The sequence below is a fragment of the Pyricularia pennisetigena genome (assembly GCF_004337985.1).
Source record: "Pyricularia pennisetigena strain Br36 chromosome 7 map unlocalized Pyricularia_pennisetigena_Br36_Scf_7, whole genome shotgun sequence".
NCBI classification, from domain to species: domain Eukaryota; kingdom Fungi; phylum Ascomycota; class Sordariomycetes; order Magnaporthales; family Pyriculariaceae; genus Pyricularia; species Pyricularia pennisetigena.
The window spans coordinates 713,477-733,105 of record NW_021940919.1 but is presented as its reverse complement, the minus strand read 5'-3'; the positions used below and the strand labels follow the sequence as shown (position 1 = coordinate 733,105).

At 41.3% G+C, this 19,629-nt stretch overlaps 4 protein-coding genes across 4 annotated transcripts; 3 read left to right on the top strand and 1 right to left on the bottom strand.

Moving 5' to 3' along the window:
* Positions 1-1,288: 1,288 nt before the first annotated feature.
* PpBr36_09852 (uncharacterized protein) lies at positions 1,289-2,706 on the top strand (the record flags this gene model as incomplete). Its single annotated transcript, XM_029896971.1, has 5 exons — positions 1,289-1,460; positions 1,564-2,126; positions 2,193-2,278; positions 2,353-2,529; positions 2,598-2,706. The coding sequence occupies 5 exons, from the start codon at positions 1,289-1,291 to the stop codon at positions 2,704-2,706; spliced, it is 1,107 nt and encodes a 368-aa protein (XP_029745041.1).
* Positions 2,707-3,287: 581 nt separating this feature from the next.
* PpBr36_09851 (uncharacterized protein) lies at positions 3,288-3,573 on the top strand (the record flags this gene model as incomplete). Its single annotated transcript, XM_029896970.1, has 2 exons — positions 3,288-3,465; positions 3,518-3,573. 2 exons carry the CDS (start codon positions 3,288-3,290, stop codon positions 3,571-3,573), a joined length of 234 nt encoding a protein of 77 aa, XP_029745126.1.
* Positions 3,574-7,480: 3,907 nt separating this feature from the next.
* PpBr36_09850 (uncharacterized protein) lies at positions 7,481-7,621 on the top strand (the record flags this gene model as incomplete). The annotated part of the gene is made up of 1 exon (XM_029896969.1): positions 7,481-7,621. One exon carries the CDS (start codon positions 7,481-7,483, stop codon positions 7,619-7,621), a length of 141 nt encoding a protein of 46 aa, XP_029745099.1.
* A 378-nt stretch (positions 7,622-7,999) lies between these two features.
* Positions 8,000-10,800, bottom strand: PpBr36_09849 (uncharacterized protein; the record flags this gene model as incomplete). The annotated part of the gene is made up of 7 exons (XM_029896968.1): positions 8,000-8,525; positions 8,600-9,187; positions 9,281-9,471; positions 9,555-9,811; positions 9,889-10,480; positions 10,562-10,585; positions 10,684-10,800. 7 exons carry the CDS (start codon positions 10,798-10,800, stop codon positions 8,000-8,002), a joined length of 2,295 nt encoding a protein of 764 aa, XP_029745342.1.
* Positions 10,801-19,629: the final 8,829 nt, after the last annotated feature.

Sequence of the window (19,629 nt, the reverse complement as noted above, 5' to 3'; positions counted from 1 at the left end):
TGGCGGCCCATCCCTTGCGCTGTAGATCTAGGCTGAAAGAGGAAAGCGGACAGAAATTCTGTTCTAGTTTTTTTTTTTTTTTTTTTTTTTTTTTTTTTTTTTTTTACCAATATGGTGGTATTGGATCACATCGCCAGATTCACATTGTTCCCTTCAGACGAGTTCTTTATGCGAGTCGCCGATTTTGCCTTGCTCTCCTTTGAGCGCTGGATTTAAGCGTGGGTGGGTGGGGCCTTCTCAAAGGCATAATGTACGGCAAAGCTAGGTGGAAACTCGATTGCTTGCGCTTTGAGAAGGAACCTGGCGAGATGCAGTGCTAGCTAATTCAGATGGCAACTGCTCCCGCTCGACTTGTGGAGTTGCCATGTGGAGAGGCTGATGGGCTGGACCTTCCCTCATGCCCTCATGGATGATCAACCCCGATTTCAAGATTTCCGCGTCTCTTTGTGGCAAGCTTTGGAGATACACAAACCATATCTCGGCACTGATACCTACCATAAGTTGTCTTCCACACCACTTACAATAAAAAATGCTTTTCGGTTTACATCTCCTGACCCCACACAGTTTGTTCGAGTAGACCATTATAGGGCTGACATGAACCCACCTTTCCGTGCTTGTGTCATGCCTGGGATCGCTTACCATCTACGATATGCGGGCCGTTGCAGATACGTGCAGTGGTTGCCACGAGTGGACGATTCACAGTGTTTGTATAAACTCTTCCTGGCCTCACAGATTGGACCTATCTGATCCCTCATCGGGTACAAACAGCACTACAGAATAGCCCGTGAAGAGGGACTGGAGGGGAGATCACGTAGATGGGGTGAGTCAAGACTTGGAAATCTGATATGGGTAGTTTTTGGACCGTACTAATGTGTGTGTGTGTGTGTGTGTGTGTGGCCTATAGTATGGCTTGAGCACCCCGTCATAGGCCACATCAACAATGCCGACTTGGTCTACACATCCTTTTTTTCCTGGCAATCCATTTTATGCCAGCTGCTTGTTCATGTTCACAAAAAGTCGGCCCAAAAAAACCACCGATGTGATACAAGCTTATAATATTGGTAATACCAAGTATTTTTACCCGCTGATAACACCGATTGTCTTTTTAGTTGCACACTATCATCTTGGATCCGTAGGCAGTTATTCGCTCAGCACTATGCAGTCATCCACAAAAGTAAGACGATCTACCTGTCAGCAGTGACCTTGGCAAGCTGCGGGGTTTATTCGCAACGAGACTCATACAAATTCGGCCTTCTGCAATTTTTCCTCTCTTGTTTTGCAACCTGGCATGAGGCAACTCCATCTCAAACATCTCACCAACTCTACGGTACTCACCATGGCCGGCAACATCCTTCACAAGTGGTTCCCCACCACCAAACTTCCCCTGGTCATCAGCGCCCCGATGTTCACCGTGGCAAATGGTGCACTCGCCGCCGCAGTAACTCAAGCCGGAGGCCTCGGTACGTCAATTCCGCTCCCTCCGCCGGCCCTCTTCTACCCGGCCGTACATGGCATCGCCAGAGATTGAACCCTTTTCTCATCATACCAACCAAAACCAAAAAGGCATGGTCCCGGCAGGAATGGACCCCAGCGCCAACTCGCCCCACCTCGCCGCCCTGGATGAGCAGCTCTCCATCGCCAGCCGCCTCCTGAACCATCACCCCCCAGACACCGCCACACCCCTCCCGATCGGCGTCGGCTTCCTCACGCTCCTGGCCACGCCGGACGCCTACCGCGCCAACGCGCTACCCATCCTGCGCCGCCACCGCCCGGCGTTCGTGTGGCTGTTTGGCTCGGACCCCGCCGAGCCCGCGTACGGCGAGTTCGTGGCGCTGTTCCGCGACGCCGGCGCCGAGTGGGGCATGCGCGTGTTTGCGCAGGTCGGGTCCGTCGCGGCCGCGCGGCAGGTCGTGCGCTGCGGCGTCGACGTCGTGGTCGCGCAGGGCTGCGACGCCGGCGGCCACCAGTGGGCCGAGGCGGCCAGCGTCATGACGCTTGTCCCCGAGGTAGTGGATGCGTTGCGCGGGCAGGCGGTTGCCGTCGTGGCGGGCGGGGGCATCATGGATGGCAGGGGGGTTGCGGCGGCGCTGGCGCTGGGTGCGGATGGCGTTACCATGGGCACTAGGGTAAGAAACGTCTCCTCTCTTGTCAAGAGATGCTGTGCGGCGGCTGGGCTAATGTATGCTGTTTAGTTTGTTACCTGTGACGAAGCAGACTCCAACGCGTTCGTCCGGAAAGCCATCCTGAATGCCAGCGATGGTGGTTCCACAACCGCAAGGTAAGACTACCATTTTAGTCAAGCTTCAAGGCTTTGTGTTTCTTTTCTTTTTGCCTCAAGCCAACCATCCACAGATCCTCCATGAACGACGCAATCATGGGCTATCCGACATGGTCAAAGTTGTACGCCGGCAGGGTGATCAGGCACCCAGGTCTCCAAGACCTTGCGAATGGTGTCCCGTTGCACGAGGTCCACGAGTCTTTCAAGAAGGCCGTGGCAGAAGGCGACGAGACAAGAATGGTGACATTTGCGTGAGTCTTGGGTCACTATTCCCCCCTTTGTTTCCCTAGGAAAGAAGATGAGTCTGACATTTGCCCAGTGGTACCGGTGTCGGTCTAGTTCACAAGTCGCAGTCTGCTGGCGAGATTGTCAAAGAGGTCCGGTCAGAGGCTCTGGCTGTTATCGATAAACTTCAAGGCAGCTCATGAGGTTTGCTGTTTGCATGTCTTGAAAAACTTGAGCACAGACGTTACAAGAATGGTGACGTAGATTTAGGAACAGTCCAAACAGCAGTTCAATCCCGGGCTATACTTTGTTTGCGCAATTGTCGATTTCTTTACTACTCTCTACTCTGATTTGCTTTTTTTCCGCCATATGGTGCAATATTGAGTCGGCATTATCACGGTTAGCTATTTATGTATTCCATCAATTTATGAAATGCCGCGCACATGCATATATTTCGATTCGCCGCATAGAATTCGTACATTTGTTTACTTCCCTTTAATCAGTAACTTGCCGTCTATTAATCAAAGAACTATAAGCCACGACGTCATTCAAAATAAATGCTCGGTATTAACAACGTCATAACTTATTCACCGATTCGAAACTATCTTTAGCAGCAATTAATAAGTATATTAAGCCCCCTTCTACTTTGAACGTACCATTTTGTCTCTTTTTTTTCACCACCTCATCCTATAAGCTATTTTGCATTTTCTACCTCTTTACTTTATTTTGTTTTTCTTCTCATTTTCCCCCATTTTTGTCTTGTTTCTTATTCAAGCTAGCCGATATGCAGTTTTCCAAAGTCCTCACCGTCCTAGCCCTTGGCTTTTCCGTCAACGCCTTGCCGACCGGCGTTCTTCCCGGGGGCTCGGAGATCGCTGCACGAGGAGACAACGTTCTCGCCGCTCGCAGTCCAGCGGGCAGTTACGAGTGTCCCAAATGCTATGGTAAAGGTAAACAGTGCCGTGAGTAAGTAAACTTCGTCCTTCTTGCTCTGACACCAAATGAATAATTAAGGCTGTATGACGGATGATCTGAGTAGGGGATATTGCTCCTTTTTCCGCAAGGCGTGAAGGCCCATCGGTATTTGATAAGGGTTTTCTGAGAAACAAATGCTTTGGACCCATTTCTTAGTCCGAGAATCTGAATCCAGGGTTCTTGGAGAAACAAGCCTTTGTGGTAGATACTATAAGAACCAGGCGAAAAAATAAACCCTATTACCGTGCATTTGTCAATACTATGGCGGTAGGAGTAAAAGTCCCGACCCCTCCACAGTGTTCGCAAATCTGCAGCCGTCTGGGACCATCAGACCTTTCCCGTTTTTGGTAGTAATTCAGGGGCAAAAACGCCAATAATATACAAGTCGATACACAAATGGTTAAGATAAAATACAGCAAACGAATAGGTATAGTATACTAACTTCGGCTTTAAGACATTTCACGAGCAAAAGATAACACGCCTTGTAATTGGGACCGACGAAGTATTTGCTAAGTGCAGGTGCTGCAGGATATTTTAATCTATTGGCCTATAGTCGGGCGCATGTAACAGCCAGTTGATACATATCAGTTGATTTGACAATTTTAAAACTTGAAATTGTAATTGGAATCGGAATTGTATTTTGATTATTATTTTATATAATGGTTAATCCCAATTGTTATATCATGCAAGAAATAAATTTGAAACACCAATCCAACTAAATATATTACCAAAAGACAATAAAAGCGCGTGCCTTTTTCGTTTTATTATCTGGTAGAAATCGTCATAAAAAAAAAAAAACCATACTCCCAGATGGTTGCAAATTTGCTACCACTGTTGAGGAATGGGGATTTTTGCCCCTACTGGGCACGAAAATAGCAAAAATAAACAAAATCACCCCCGCAGTGGTTGGCACAGTGGAGCTCCAAATATAATAGAAAATTCCGGATTGCAAAATGGCAGAGTACTGAGAAGTTTCTTTGTACGTCCCAGCACTAGGTCTCCGCCGGAATCTGTGGTCTTTATACTTGCTAGCTATTCCCTTTGGAGGCGGACATTTATGGACCAGCAAAGCGCCTAAAGACATCGACGTCTTGAAGTGTAACCAATCTCGCGGTCTATTTGCGGTGATTTGGCGTTTCGTTGCGGTAAAATAACCACGCATATATATATATATATATATGTATACATATAACGTCGGGTACCCTCTGCTCGGCTCCACCCCCTGTTCGGCACCCCGAAAATCTAACAATGAAATACCTACTTTTATAAATTGATTTAAATATAAATCTATCAACGAAGAAAAATATAATCGTTTTTAAGCTGTTCCGGTTTGATAACCTCTTTTTTATCAGCTAAAAATTCCAAATTTTCTATATCATTTTCCTGCAATCCAATAATATTTTATTTATTAACTAAAAACTCGTTTGGATCCGGAATTACCTTCCTTTTTTTAACCTGCCGTATTACCTCCAATTGTATTTCCAATAAACTAATTTTTTGCTGGGCGTTAACCAAAAATAAATTTTTAATTTCGAAACTTTTTTGGACTTTTATAAATAAAAAACGTAAAATCGCGTTGGTTTTATTAAATTGGGAAAATTTTGCAATTAAGGTCGAATATTTCGGATTGTTTTCAGGGTTTTCCAAATAAATAAAAACGGGTCGTTAATTTTTTGGGCTGGGTTTTCCGGTATTTTATCCCTTTACAAATCTTTATTTTTATTTTTTATAACGTTGTCGTTGTTATTTTTTGACAAAAAAAGCTCTCAAAATAATTTAACCAAGTTTACCGGTTATACACCCGTTATACGCCACCTAAATTGAAAATCTTTTGCTGTAAATATTTCTGATTTGGTTATATTATAATAAAAAGAAATTTCGTTTTCCAATAATTGTTAAACAGCAAAATTGGTTAATAAATCCAAATAAACGTCGATAAACCTTTTTTAACGGCCCAAAAAACGATAAATCCAATAATTGGAAGACGTATAACGAATAAAAGGGTAGATATACGAATTATATATAATTTTACAAATAAAAAATCATTAATCGGTCCGTTATATATAATTTATAACCGTCGAAAACTAATAACCGCTTTTTAAAAGTTAAAAATTGTGTATACGGAGTAAACATTGTTTTTATCTATTGGATAAACGTTTCGTTATTTATCCACCCGTTTTCGGTTATATAAAATTGCCAATTATTAAAAAGGTTTAAATCCGCTGGAAATTATTATCATTATACGTTTTTACCTTTAAATATAACGAGGGGAGGGAAGGTAATACCCGCAACCAATATATATTCGATTATAATTGTCCAACCCCGTGTTTTGGGTTTTTTTTCGCTATAACGGCCGAATTCCGTTAAAGTTTAATATTAAACCGTTAAATGTTTTACTTTCCATTATACCGGTTTCGTTTATATTCCACCGATTTTCCGGTTTAATATTATTAATAATGGGGTTAATAATTTAAAATTACCAAAATTTAATTATTTCCGTAATAACCCTATTAACCCGGCCGTTTTTTATTCGACGGGGTTCTTGGGTTTTAAAAATTTGATAACGAACCAAAAAACGGGTTATCCAACGTTTTCCAAAAAAATTTATTTTTCCGGCGGCTTAAAAAATTCGTTCGCCAAAAAAACGTAATTTTTAATACGTCGGCGGAAGTTTTAAAATTGTTTGGGTAAATACCCAATTAATTAAATGCTTTTCTTATTCTATAAAAAACTTCTAAAAAGGGTTTTATATTTGCTTATAAAGTTAAGAATTTTTAAATCGATTTTGAAATGTAAATTTAGGTATTCCCCATTTTCGGGAGGATTTTACAATTAAATCGCCATTATTAACGTCGTTAATTGCAAATATAGAGTGATTTTTGGTATACTGTTTTATTGGAAAACGGAGAATAAAAAACAGAAAAAAGTAAATCTAAAAGTGAAAAATTGGTCGAGATATTTATAAAAGAACATGAGAGGTGAACGTGGCTGTACAGTTATTTTTGGGTGCCGAACAGGGGGAGCGGGGGAGCCGAGCAGGGGGTACCCGACGTTATCTTCTTATAATTCCGTGTGGATATATACCCTTATCCGGCATTAACTTGGCAAGTTTTGTCACTCCCTCAAGGTGTCAGTTCTGTTCAGCATGGGGCAAATCTCACTATGAGAATTTTCTCGTATTTGTAAATTCTCCTTTCATTCCCCCGGCGGACCTTGCTATCTCGGCTTTTTCAAATAATCCCACACGAGAGCGAAGGAAAAAGCTGCCATTGGTACAACATACATATTCTCTTCGGCGCGCAACCTTAATCACAGATAAAGCAATGGATAAGCAAAACCCCCAAAAAAGAAGAAAAGAAAAATGCTTTGGCTAGCGTTAAACTGACCGGGAACCCAGGCACATACAAACCAAGGCTCTCGCACCACGCGAGCATCCCAGCCAAAGTACGCCACAGCTTGTTTGGACCTGCCGTTGAACACCTTGGTCAAGTCCAGCAAGCAACTAAGGAGCTCCTGATTTGGTGTTGAGCAGGAGCTCATACGAAGCGATGGCTGACAACAGACTGTGCAATACTCAAACGAACTGGAACAGATGAGTTTTCGAGTTCCCTTCCACTTTATGAAATTATTCAGCGCATTGTTAAACTACTTTTCAGTTTCTGAATAACTCCAGGGAAGTCTTTGATAGAATGACTGTTTCAGCCAGAGTTTTACGATGCTTTTTTTAAAAAAAAAAAAAACTTGACACATCGTTGGTTGACGAGGTTATTATCCATCACGATTTCAAGCTTAGACTCCATCTCAATGCGCCCCTTGCCATTGAGCAAAGGCGGGCTCGCTTTTGCTTACTGATATTGCTAGGCAACGGGCCAAATCGTGGCATAAGTTGGCCCCCATCCGGCCTTTGTATCCTTTTGTAACAATGGTCTAGTCCGACCTGGGGAACAAGCATCCCATTACGGTAGCGCATTGCCGGCGGGAGGATCTATTAGGTTTCGCCCTATGGAGTTTCGTTCTTCGGTTACAATCCTCGTCGACCGACACTGCCAACCCACAAATGCGAAACATGTCAAGGAAAACACGCCGAGGGACTGGAGGCTTCATATTTACAAAAAGGTCGCCGTGATACCAGGAGAAAGATGAGGCGTCATCACACTAGTAGACACTACGGCGCGGAAGGCGGCAGGGTGCGACTGACGGCCGTTTTTGGGGGCGGCGGAGCGGGCGGCAGAGACGGACTGTGATAGAAGAGACAACGCCATGGATTGTCGGGTATCGGTATTCACTGGCATGAATATGTATCTATCTACTCTGGGCACACTGGAGGTTGTCATAGGTATATGATACACAGCGAGCCCCATCCCTCGCATCTACGATTGGGGAGCCGGGCGCCTAGACAATAAAAGACAACATAACACTTGCATGATTGACCTTGATTTTGTTCCCGGAAATCCCACAGACCTGCAATCGAAGACGAACCCTTTCAACTGAGATGATAACTAGAACTTTCGAGGCCAGGATTTACCTGCTGCCCACCGCTCCCAGATCCTCCCCAGCCGCTGGCCAAAGGTCCACGTTCAACAACCCAAAATCGTCGCCCATGTAGTCCTGCAGTTGATAGTCAAGCAAGCCACCCAGCCCCTCTTCTCCTACTTCTCCTGGACCATGCTGCTGATGTGGCGTCTCATCGCCCGCTCGCCAATCTTGTATCAACAGAGAGGATGGTGAATCGTCGCCTGCAGGCGGCTGATGTTGTACCTGTCCATTGGCAGAGAAGTTGGTAGTAGCAGGACCCTGACCAATCCCGCTGCCGCTACCACCGCCGACACCTAACCCCTTCTGTCTCGATGCCTCCATTGCAGCCCTCAGCCGCCCAAATAGTGCATTGAACCCTTCTGTCGTCTGCGCATCCATGTGCATCAATGGCACGCAGCGCGACAGGCTGGTCATGATCGCTATATAGGTCTCGCAAGACCAGCTCAGTGAAGACTTCATCACGCCAATGTAAAGAGTGAAGACTGAGTTGAGTATATATGGCATGGCCCAGCTGTTTTGCACATCAGTTAGAAAGGACTTCGCCTGGGAACACATAAGCAAATCAAAGACAAGAACCAGACTTACCGCACCATGGCACAGCACCTTGGCGTACAGACAAACTCATCAACCGACCTGGCGAGCCCTGCCGCAGCACTCAAGCATGCGTTGGCAGACGCGACGATCCTTGCGTCTGGCCTCGCCGCCGCCGCCATCTTTTGTGCGCTCTCGCTGGACATGTTTGCACAGCTCAACAGTGACGCCCGGTGAATCGTGAGCAGCGCGTTGTGGTACATGCAATGCAGCACTCGTGACCCAAACTGAGGGCTGGCCGGCTGCGCCTCGAATGCCGCCAGTAGTGACTCAGCCCTACCGGGTCGGAGGCCATCTGGGAGCGTCTCGGCCCAGCCACGAAGCTCCCGCTCGGCCTGAGATATTCGCGCAAGCAGCTCCTCCTCCGAGCACTCAGCCACGTCGCGTGAGTAGAGGTTCGACGATATGAAGGAGAGGACCTTGCATAAGTTTATCAGGTCTGAGAAGACGTTGGGGTGCGCAGGCTGCCTGCTTTGCCGAGCCAATGATGAGCTGGACAGGACCTCGTCCGAGGTGGGGAGATCGGCATCGCAGTCTGGGTCACTAATACACGATGGCCGGCCACCTTCGAAGCATAGTTTCCTGGTAACAAGTTACAAATCAGGCTGTCAGCCCATGAAAGATGTTTGCAGAATCACTCAAATCAAGTGTCAACTAGGGTGCTTCAACACTCACTTATCTAACCAATAGCAAGTCCACCACACCCTACTCCGCAGCCCAATGTCCTTTTGAACAAATACGAGCTCTTGTGCTCGCTTGTGAGCGGCGAGTCGTCGATGTAGGCCTATCGATTGGGCCATGCGTACTGCAGACCCGATGGCCAGATAAGCCTGTCCGTCTCGGTGCAGGTTCATGAGTAACAACGTCTGCCATGTGCAAAGCGGAGGTTAGCGGATTACGATCAGGCCAGGTGCCATGGCTAATTCATGGGTTCTTCGGGTAAACCTACCAACAGAACGAGTGCCTGTACACTGGGAAGGTATGGAGTTGCGATTAATCGGTCGTACAAGCTCCATACGGTCGTAAAGTGCACATTTCGGGTTGCGTGCCCGTCCGGCGATGAGTCTCCTATCGCGATAGCGAGGTACAGGCAGCACATCCTGCTCACGTCGCTCGAGCTTCCGTCCCGATAGAGATCTTCGAACAAACGCCAGGTTGTGTCCTCATCCAATACCGGCGCGATGCAATGCACTGTAGCAAAATACTCTTCAAACGAAGGAGCCGTTAGTCATTGATCTCCTCCCATACTGACTAGCGATACCATCGCCGGCGCCACTGCTTACTCTGCAGGCATCTTTGCGCCTTTTCGCGCTCAACTAGGGGTCGGAGCATCAAAGGCGGCGTGGCGACCTCTTCAGACAATGCCATCAGCGGGCAGAAGAAGGCCATGACGTCGACCTGGCCTGTCCGGTCCTCGCTCTTGAATAGCTCCTCAGCAGACTTGGCCAGCACATGCACAGAGCTCATCCCTGCGAACTTGCTCTTCTGTGGAACCCTGCTCGTCTCGATGACCACCACGCCCTCCAACACATCGTGTGGCCGAGATGAGGCGCTAGGCGATTCACCATTGGTGGTCTGAACCTCATTGGTATTGTTGACGTTACTGTTGCTGCTGTCACGTTCTAAACCAACAGTTATCTGCCGAGTGGATTGACTGTGGGTTGGACTCGGACGCCTGGATACAGGAACATTCCTCGTCTTTGGGGGAGAGTCTGGGTTCTGACACTGGCAGTTGGATTTCGCTCCATGTTGACTGCAGTCAGACCTGCAGCTCCCTCGCTTGATATCTGTGCCATCCTCGGCGCGAGTGATGACGCAGTCCACACCATATATCCTGCAGTTGCGGCACGACCCTGGACCATTGTCACATCGGATCTAATAAGGCATGCAAAAAGAGATATAAGCTACCCCACAAGTCACTCTCGTAATCTCCGGCGGCTGTGGAGGAAAACACACCTTGCGCTGTCTGCAGCCATCACACTGTAAAATCAAATCGGAGTTAGTCAGCTACCTGATCTGAACTCCAAAACGGAAAAAAAAGAAAAAGAAATCAGCAATGGCAAGCAAAGTGAACATACGGCGCGAAGCCTCCGTCGTCTGATGAGCCGAGCCTTGGGTGTGTCGGTTGCCGCGCCCGGCGTCCCAGGGTTTGGCAACTCTTCCTGGGCGCCAGTGGAAAGCACAGGATCAAACATGGTTGCCACTGTCTGTGAGGCGTCTGCGCGGAATAAAGATTTGATAGTTTATGTGATATTGATCGGGAAAAGCAAGACAAAGAATCTTTCCCATCAAGTGTGGTGACTGTGTCATGCTTATTCCGCGGAAAAACCGATGATAAGGCAAGAGGGTCGGGATTAGACCCCGCACATCTCCCGCGATATCATGTGGGTGAACGATTAGGCGGTGGAAACCGTGTGTTAGGCCGAATTCCCACGTGATTCTTACCCCAGCCGGTCAGTACGTACTCCACTGCCCCGCTCCATGTCAAAATCCCTTTTTTGTTGTTTCACTGAATCCGGCAGAGCTGTCCCTACAGTGGGTGACCCACAAGTGGACATGACTCGGAAGTGGACACCCCAAGGTTGTGGTTTAATCTTTTATAACTATTTATCGGATGATTCAATAGAGACCAAAATTTGTAGGTATATAAAACCAAATATTGGCTCTTTGTTGGTGCAGGTTTTGGTTTCAAAGGGCGTTTTTTGAACGAGATATTAAGTTTTTGGGCAAAACCCGATTTTTATTTGTTAAAATTTGAATTAGAATATTATAAATGCATAATAAAGTATAAATCATAGAACAATTAGTGATATAAACTTAGCAGCTTAGTTTGCCTAGTTAACGGTTATAGTTATATTGGAATAGAGGTAATCGCGGTCAAATTAATAATAGAGCGATAATCAACGTGCAATGCCGCACAGGCCAATTACACGTGACTCACCCGCCCAGTTGCGGGTATAAAACGAAAGGACGTTCAAAAGCTCACCTCTAAACAGTTTGATGGAAAACACACAATAAAGATCTTTATATCCGTATAATAACGTTCTATTCATCGATCGACATTACGAAAAACCTATTAACACTAATCAATATTATTAACAATATATGTTGCTAACAGGGCTTTAGGGTTTAGCCTAGGTGCGGCGTGGTGCTAGTTGCGCTATTAAAACCTGTAATGACAGGGTTTAAATGCAATAAATGCATTAAAATGTTCACTAAAATGATTCACTAATTTTGGGATTAATAAATTCGATTTATTGGTGGGGGAGACTTTGTTTTATCTCCCTTATATATTTTCCGACATCGAAATGGGGGTCCGCACGCCAAAAAGCGTTCCGGTACCGCACACGATTTTCCGAAAAATTATTTTGTATACGTTGTTGAAAAAACACCTTTATTTCCATACAAATCATTTCTGGGTTGGTATTAATTTGTTAATGTGGTGAAAATTTCAACCCGGTACAGGGTAGCTAACTTATAAATATTGGGTGGGTATTAAACCCAGTCCAGGGTGAAACCCCATTCGCTGACATTTTAAATCGCAATTCCTGCAATATATAATATATAACGGAAAATCCGACAGCCCCAATAACCCCATTTCGGTATTATTTATTATAATTTATATACAAATAAAAATGGACCCATTACATGCTAAATAACGCATATAATTAACACCCCCTTTTTTTGCTACTATTTACATAAAATCGGAAAGAGAAAATATAATAGAAAAAATAAAACCCCAAAAACAAATCCTTTTTATATCCCCACCCGATTTAAACTCCCGATATAAACCCCCTGGATAATTAAACCTTTTATACCGACCTCTAAACCCCGAAATGGACGAACCCCCGAATTTGAAAAAACCCCCAAAATTGTAATAACCCCCGGATTCGAACCCCCGATTTGCATAATATTAACCCACGGAATTAATTATTAGACCAAATAACTAATTTGGTTATTTATTAGTAATAATCCAAATTAAGCATATTATATAAGGTATTTCGAATGCGTAAATCGCTTAAAACACGAGATTTTTCAATTTTAATTCAATTTTTAGTATAAGGTCGGTATAAATTATTTATTAATTAATTTATGCAGGGTAGATTCGGGTAATACGGCCGGTATTGGGTTTATAAAAATTTAATATTTGCAAATAAAGGAAATATTATGGGAAATTAATTAACGAATTGATTAAATGCTTTAAAATTTAATAGGTAAAAGTTAAGTTTTTAAGGGTTTAAACCTTATAAAGATTAAAAAGACCTTATAAATTGGGAGCGTTAAAGGTTTTGTTAGGTTATTAACGGGTATTTGTTTGAATTCCAGGTATTCTAGGGTTATTAATCCTTCTATAACTAATTCCCGTACGTAATAAAATTTTAGTAACGTATATTCAATACGTTATGGGTGCGTAGGGTTATATACGTTAATTATAAAACCTGTATTATTTCCAAATATTGCAATAAAACCTTTTATAAGTAATCCAATCTTTATAAATAGGCTTTTAAACCATTATATTTCACGCAGGGCTTCCGTTAAAATATCGGTTTCGGTTTTTGGAATGCTTAAAGCTATAATACTAACTTTTTTGCATTTCCACGTTATAAGGCCCCCAAATAAGGTATACAAATATCCGTAAATGGATTTTGAATTTTCCTTAACCCCGGCAAAATCGCTATCACTAAAACCCAATAATTTGAAACCTTTAAAACCCCCTATTAAAAATTGGGTGGTAAATTGGCTTTAAATACTTTATTTCCATAATAAATAAATAAGGATTTAATACCCGCTAAATAACGTAATAAATTTTCAGCTACCGTTAAATGCATTATAATAATTTTTATTAAAAAACGTAAAAACCATTAAACCGCAAAACCGATATCCGGGCGCGGTTAAAGCAATAAATATATAAAAATACCGATAATACGTTGTAATAATTTAATTTTTAACGCATTTACGGGTTTACCCCCGCTATATTTTAACACACCCGGTTACAAAGGAACTGTGAACATGGCTAGCGCAGGGCTAATTATATTAGCTACCCTGCATTATCTTATAACGGCTAGCACGGGCTAATTTTATTAGTCACCCTGCATCGAATAAATAAATAAATAACAAATAAAACGTATACGCGTTTATACACACAAAGCTTTATATACTACGTCTTTGTTTTGTTGTTAAAAATGTGAACAAAGACGTAATATATAAAGCTTTGTGTGTATAAACGCGTATACGTTTTATTTGTTATTTATTTATTTATTCGATGCAGGGTGACTAATAAAATTAGCCCGTGCTAGCCGTTATAAGATAATGCAGGGTAGCTAATATAATTAGCCCTGCTCTAGCCATGTTCACAGGAACAAATATAGGTTTGCAATCAATTAATCCGAACGTTGCTAATATTTCCTTTATATATTGACTTTAATGGAGCCAAAATAGGCGTTTAGGCTTATCCTTTATAATTTGAACGCCTAAAAAATAGGCTATAGGGCCCCTATTTTCTAACGCGTATATTTTGTTAAAACGGGTTTTTACATCCTGAATATATTGCAATTCAGGACCTATTAGCAGGTAATCGTTTACAAAAATAGCGATAAAATATTTGGATTTAACGTTATAAAAAACAACGGGATTAGAAATTAATAGTTTAAAACCCTTTTTTAAAAAATAGGGTTTTAAGTTTGTTTTACCATTCTTTTGGACCTTATTTCAAACCGTATAACGCTTTTTCCAATTGTATAACCTGCAATTTGTTCGGATTATAACCCATTTCCACTGAAATTTTAGCGGTGGTAGGGTTATAAGTTCTGGCCCATTCGTTAAAACCGTTTAAAATTTGCAAATATATATTTACGTCGGTAAAATTACTATTTAAAAACGCACCGATTAAATCGATTTATTTTATTTTCCAATTTTGTGTATTAGCTATAGTTAAGAATATAAGCCATATAGGTGGTATATTGATGCTGGTAAAAGTTTCGATATAATTTAGGTCTTCGATTTGTAAAAAGCCTTTAATAGTGAACCTAATTTCGTATTTTATAAGTTTATTATTTTTATTCTTCTTTAATTCGATTACCGGCCGGGTAGAAACGAGTTTACGGCCTGCAGGCATTTTAATTTTAGGGATAAAGCGGAAGGTTTTTGCAATGACGACTTAGTTGAATTTAAACGTTAAAACAGCTAACTATTTAGCATTTTCAGGGCTGTTTAAGGCCTGGTGGTAATTATTTGGTTTACCGTTTTTAATGGGTTTTTTATTTCATTTTTGCTAGAAAATAAAGATAATTCACGTAATTTATATCCATTAAATTTGGGTTTTCGAACTGCGAATTTAATTCCATATTCTGTATTTTAAGTGCTGAAAACACCGGAATTTCCATTGTTTTAGGTACTTGATTAAATACCGCTACCGTTATAGGTTTTGGGGGGCGAACAGTAGGCTGTACAGGCCTGGCGGGCATTGTATTTTCAGGGGTTAAATTAATCTCAGTGCTTATAGTAGACCCCCCTGCTTCGCAGTGGGGACCGAGCGCTCCATGTACCTTTCAGCCACATGGTTTTTCGACCAATTACATTGGCCGAAAAGATCGCGCTCGTTCTAGTCTAAGGACATCTTGTCGCATTTCGCCGTTTATAGCGGGTATATATATTATATTAGAAAAAGGTTTTATAAACGCCCTGCGACCGCTCGTTAAATGCAATTAGTTGCATTATTTATAAGCGTAACCAATTGAACAGCGGTATAATCAACACATTGCATTTAAAATATAATCGCAAAAAAAATGGTATATTATAATAAGCAATTAAATATTCGACTAGAATATTGAATAAAAATTATAAAAATATAAAATAACCTGCGTTAAATTAATTGGAATTGAAGAATTTGGGAATTGAAAACCGCGTCCTCATATCTAATTTTATGTAGAAAGAGACTTTTTTTGGTTGAATTTGTATTTTATTATTATGTTTAATTATTATTTTCAATAATAATATATAATACTGGTTTAGAACCAAGTTTTGATATTTATAGTTGAGCGCATTTAAGACTACAAAGTGCATGCAATTATCGCCTGAAATAAAGCTTTTATTAATACTTTTATATTATTTACTCAATTGTCGAAAAGCTGAATAATTTACGCAAATAACTTAAAAGTAAAAAGAAATTTTAATAGTTCCATTCTCCTGTAGGTTTATATAGAATCGTTAACCAATTTCATTTTTATAAATTTCATTTAATTGAGTAAAGCAAAAGATAGAAAAATAGCACAATTTCAACATTTCATTTTATAAAGAAATAATATAGACGGGTATTAAAAATCAAATTTCACGTTGACTTTTTTTTATAAATATCATTCAATCCCTGAAATTCTGGTTCTATTATCGTAGAAATTGGTAAAAATACAAAAACGTTTCGATCGTAAATTATATAATAAGCTACATAGATCTTATCTATCCGCTTATTTAACGGCTTATATAACTTGATATATATACCAAGTCACAGCATTATGCTATGTATATATATGCCATCTCCCACGTGCAAAATGCATAAAGTTTGGCTGCAAAATAAAATAAGCTAAACTTAATTATATAAAGCAAAAAATGGATAAAACATATATATTTAACATTTTCTTTCATAAAGAATTGTTTAAGGCGAATATTATGGATTGGGTGTACCGTGCACGTGTTTCTATATACGTATTCTAATCCCTGTAAGTTTGGTTCTATTGTCGTTAAAATTGGTCAAAATATAAACGAATTTCCATTGTAAATTATATATAAAAATGTGTTTACTTTACCTATCCGCTTATTTAACGGTTTACATGGTCCGGACTCCGAGCCAAAACTTGACATAACGGTATAATTATATAAACGACCCTCCACGTGCAAAAATCATAAAATTTGGTTGAAAATTAAAGATAATATTAAAAAAAATCGAAAATCGAAAAAAAAATCGAAAAAACAGTACCGCCATCAACGGATTAAGGGCAAATGGTATCCAATTCGGCCGTTAAAACAAATAATAAAATAAATCAAATCGCTGCTAATAACGGTACTAAACGCTATTTTCAACGATTTCTCCTTTTTTAATATTTTACGTGGTTGTGGAATAATAAGGGAATATCGGTCGAAAAAGGCCAAAAATACCGCCATAAACGGCGAAAATCGACAAATTATCCTCAAACCTGAACCGAAGCGTTCTTTGGATAGACCCACAGGTACATTGCAAAACCGCAATTGAGCCACGAAATGGAGCGAAGCGAACGGAGTGGATCAATTGTGGAGCTCTGGGCTTCAGGGATAAGCCCTGGGACTATACTAATTTACAATTTTCGGGGAAGGAAAATACCCGTTTCAATAATGTTTTACCTGTCCCGTCACTTAAAATTAAGTGACCGGGTGGATTAGGGGGTGCGGTAGCGGTAATTGGCTTAACATCCAAATTACCATTAAAATTAGTGGAATTACCGCCTTTTAGGGTTAATAGGGCAGTTAACTGTTAAATTGTCCTTTAAAATTAATTTATTTGGGTAATTAACGCTTTTAATTGCAGGTTTAAGGCCTGTAATGTAGCGGTTAAAACCTCGTTTTAGCTGGGTTTAGGCGCCTTACTTATTGGAACTGGGGTTGAAAAGCCCGACATAGGGCTGTTTTCCATCGCAGGGTAATTTAAATTATAATTGCAATTCGCTAATTTATAGTTATAATTAATTAACCTCGTCGCCTAAGGGTAAATACCCTATTAAACTTAGGATTTGCTATACCGTTTGCCTTTTAACGGGCATAGGCCTGTAATTGCCATTTACAGGGTTTATTGCTATTTTCAGTGGTCGAAGTCCATTAAAAACTACAGGGTTAGAATCCCTAAAATCCGCAATTAGTGGGTGCCCTGGTATTTATACCAATCCAGGTGCACGTAACGAATTTAATGCGTCAAATAGGTGCAAAATAATCTGCAGGGTATCGTGCAGGGTAACGTGCAAAATATCGTGTGAACATGGCTAGCACAGGGCTAATTATATTAGCTACCCTGCATTATTTTATAACGGCTAGCACGGGCTAGTTTTATTAGTCACCCTGCATCGAATAAATAAATAAATAACAAATAAAACGTATACGCGTTCATATACACAAAGCTTTATATATTACGTCTTTGTTCATAGTTTCAACAACAAAACAAATACGTCATATTTAATCTAGCTTAGTGGTATAATGCACGTACCATAATCTATATCATATATACGTTGAAGTGCGTGGGTTCGAATCCCGTTGTGGTCGCAGATTTTCTGTGCATGCATAAGCACAATAGGCCGTTAGGCTCAATGGGCCGTTAGGCTCAATAGGTCGGCAGGTCAGTCACATGAATAAGGCCAAATCATGTGACGTGACCCCGCATTCCGGACATCCGGATCGAAGATCTGCACCTACGGATTCGAACACGTAATTCACAACTTAGCCCTAGATTCATTACCTTCATAACCTTCATCGATTCAACGATTCAACGAATCGATTGTGCAACAACAATATATTATCTCTATTACCCGCTAGCAGACGGTTATCTGCCATTTCAACGTTCCATCAGCCTTATACGTGATCCACTTTTCCCCGCGTTCAAGATTAAGCTTATTCTATCTCGTAACCTCCTCACATATCGTGCAAAATAACGAACCAATGAACGTAATTCCGCTAATGGGTTTGTGGGTTATTATAAACCCTATTAAACGCACTAAAAAAGTTTAATGGGCTATTGGCAAACGAATACAGGGGTTTTTGGCCTTAATTCGCTAACGTAAACCTTATTAAAATTTAAACCAATTATAATAGCGTGCACGATCCATAAAAACCACAACAAAAAAATTTGGATTTGCAATGCAAGCGATCGTTGCAATACCTGAAAAAGCTTCAATCGAACGCTAATTTTTAGCAGTCCCTACTGTAAATACAGGGGGTCAAATGCTAAATTAGCGCCTATAACTAACAATTTCATACAAAAACAGCAATATTTTCGTCAATATACGTGCTGTAAAAATGCGGCAATAACCAAAATAAAATTTGAACTTCAGGGTTTCCAGCGATGCAAAATACATTTTAGTGCACAAACTAAAACCTTGCCGGGCTTTCATATTACTAACAATATGGGTTGCTAATAGGGGCTTAGGTATTAGCCTAGGTGCGGTTTGGTGTTAATTGCGTTATAAAAACTTGTAATTACAGGGTTTAAATGCATTAAATGCACTAAAGTTGTTCATCAAAATGGTTTAATGATTTTGGGATTAATAATTCAAATTCATTGGTGGGGGAGAATTTGCTTGATTTTTTTTACATATTTTCCGACATCGAAATGGGGGTCCGTACGCCAAAAAGCGTTCTGGTACCGCACACGAATTTCCGAAAAATTATTATATATGCGTTGTTAAAAAAACACCCTCATTTCCATATAAACCATTTCTGGGTTCGCACTAATTTGTTAATCTGGTAAATTTTCAACCCGATATAGGGTAATTAACTCGTACGTGCAGGGTGGGTGTTAAACCCGGTAAACCCCATTCGTTGACACCTTAAATCGCAATTCCTGTAATATAAAATATAACGGAGAATCCGATAACCCCGACAGCCCCACTTCGGCACTATTTATTCCGGCTTATACACAAATAAAAGTGGACCCATTACATGCTAAATAACGCATATAATTAACAAATATAATTAAAATCGGAAACGGGCGTATTTTAGGCTTTCCGAAAACCAATACCGCCGGGAAACTTGAAAAATAATAGCTATTTATTGCATTGTCCCTCCCGTTTCCAAAACAGGGTCACACCAAATACGGGACGGGCGAATAGGGCCTATATTATAGTCTTGCATTTGAGACACGTACTGCGTAGTAGAATATAAAAGCGGGTTCAGGATAATATATAAAAAGGAACGATATTACCACGACCCGGACACGCACACCTTTCCTCCTCTTTCCCTTCAGCGTTAGGAATAATACCAACAAGGATATTAAACGGTCACTAGGCCGTTTG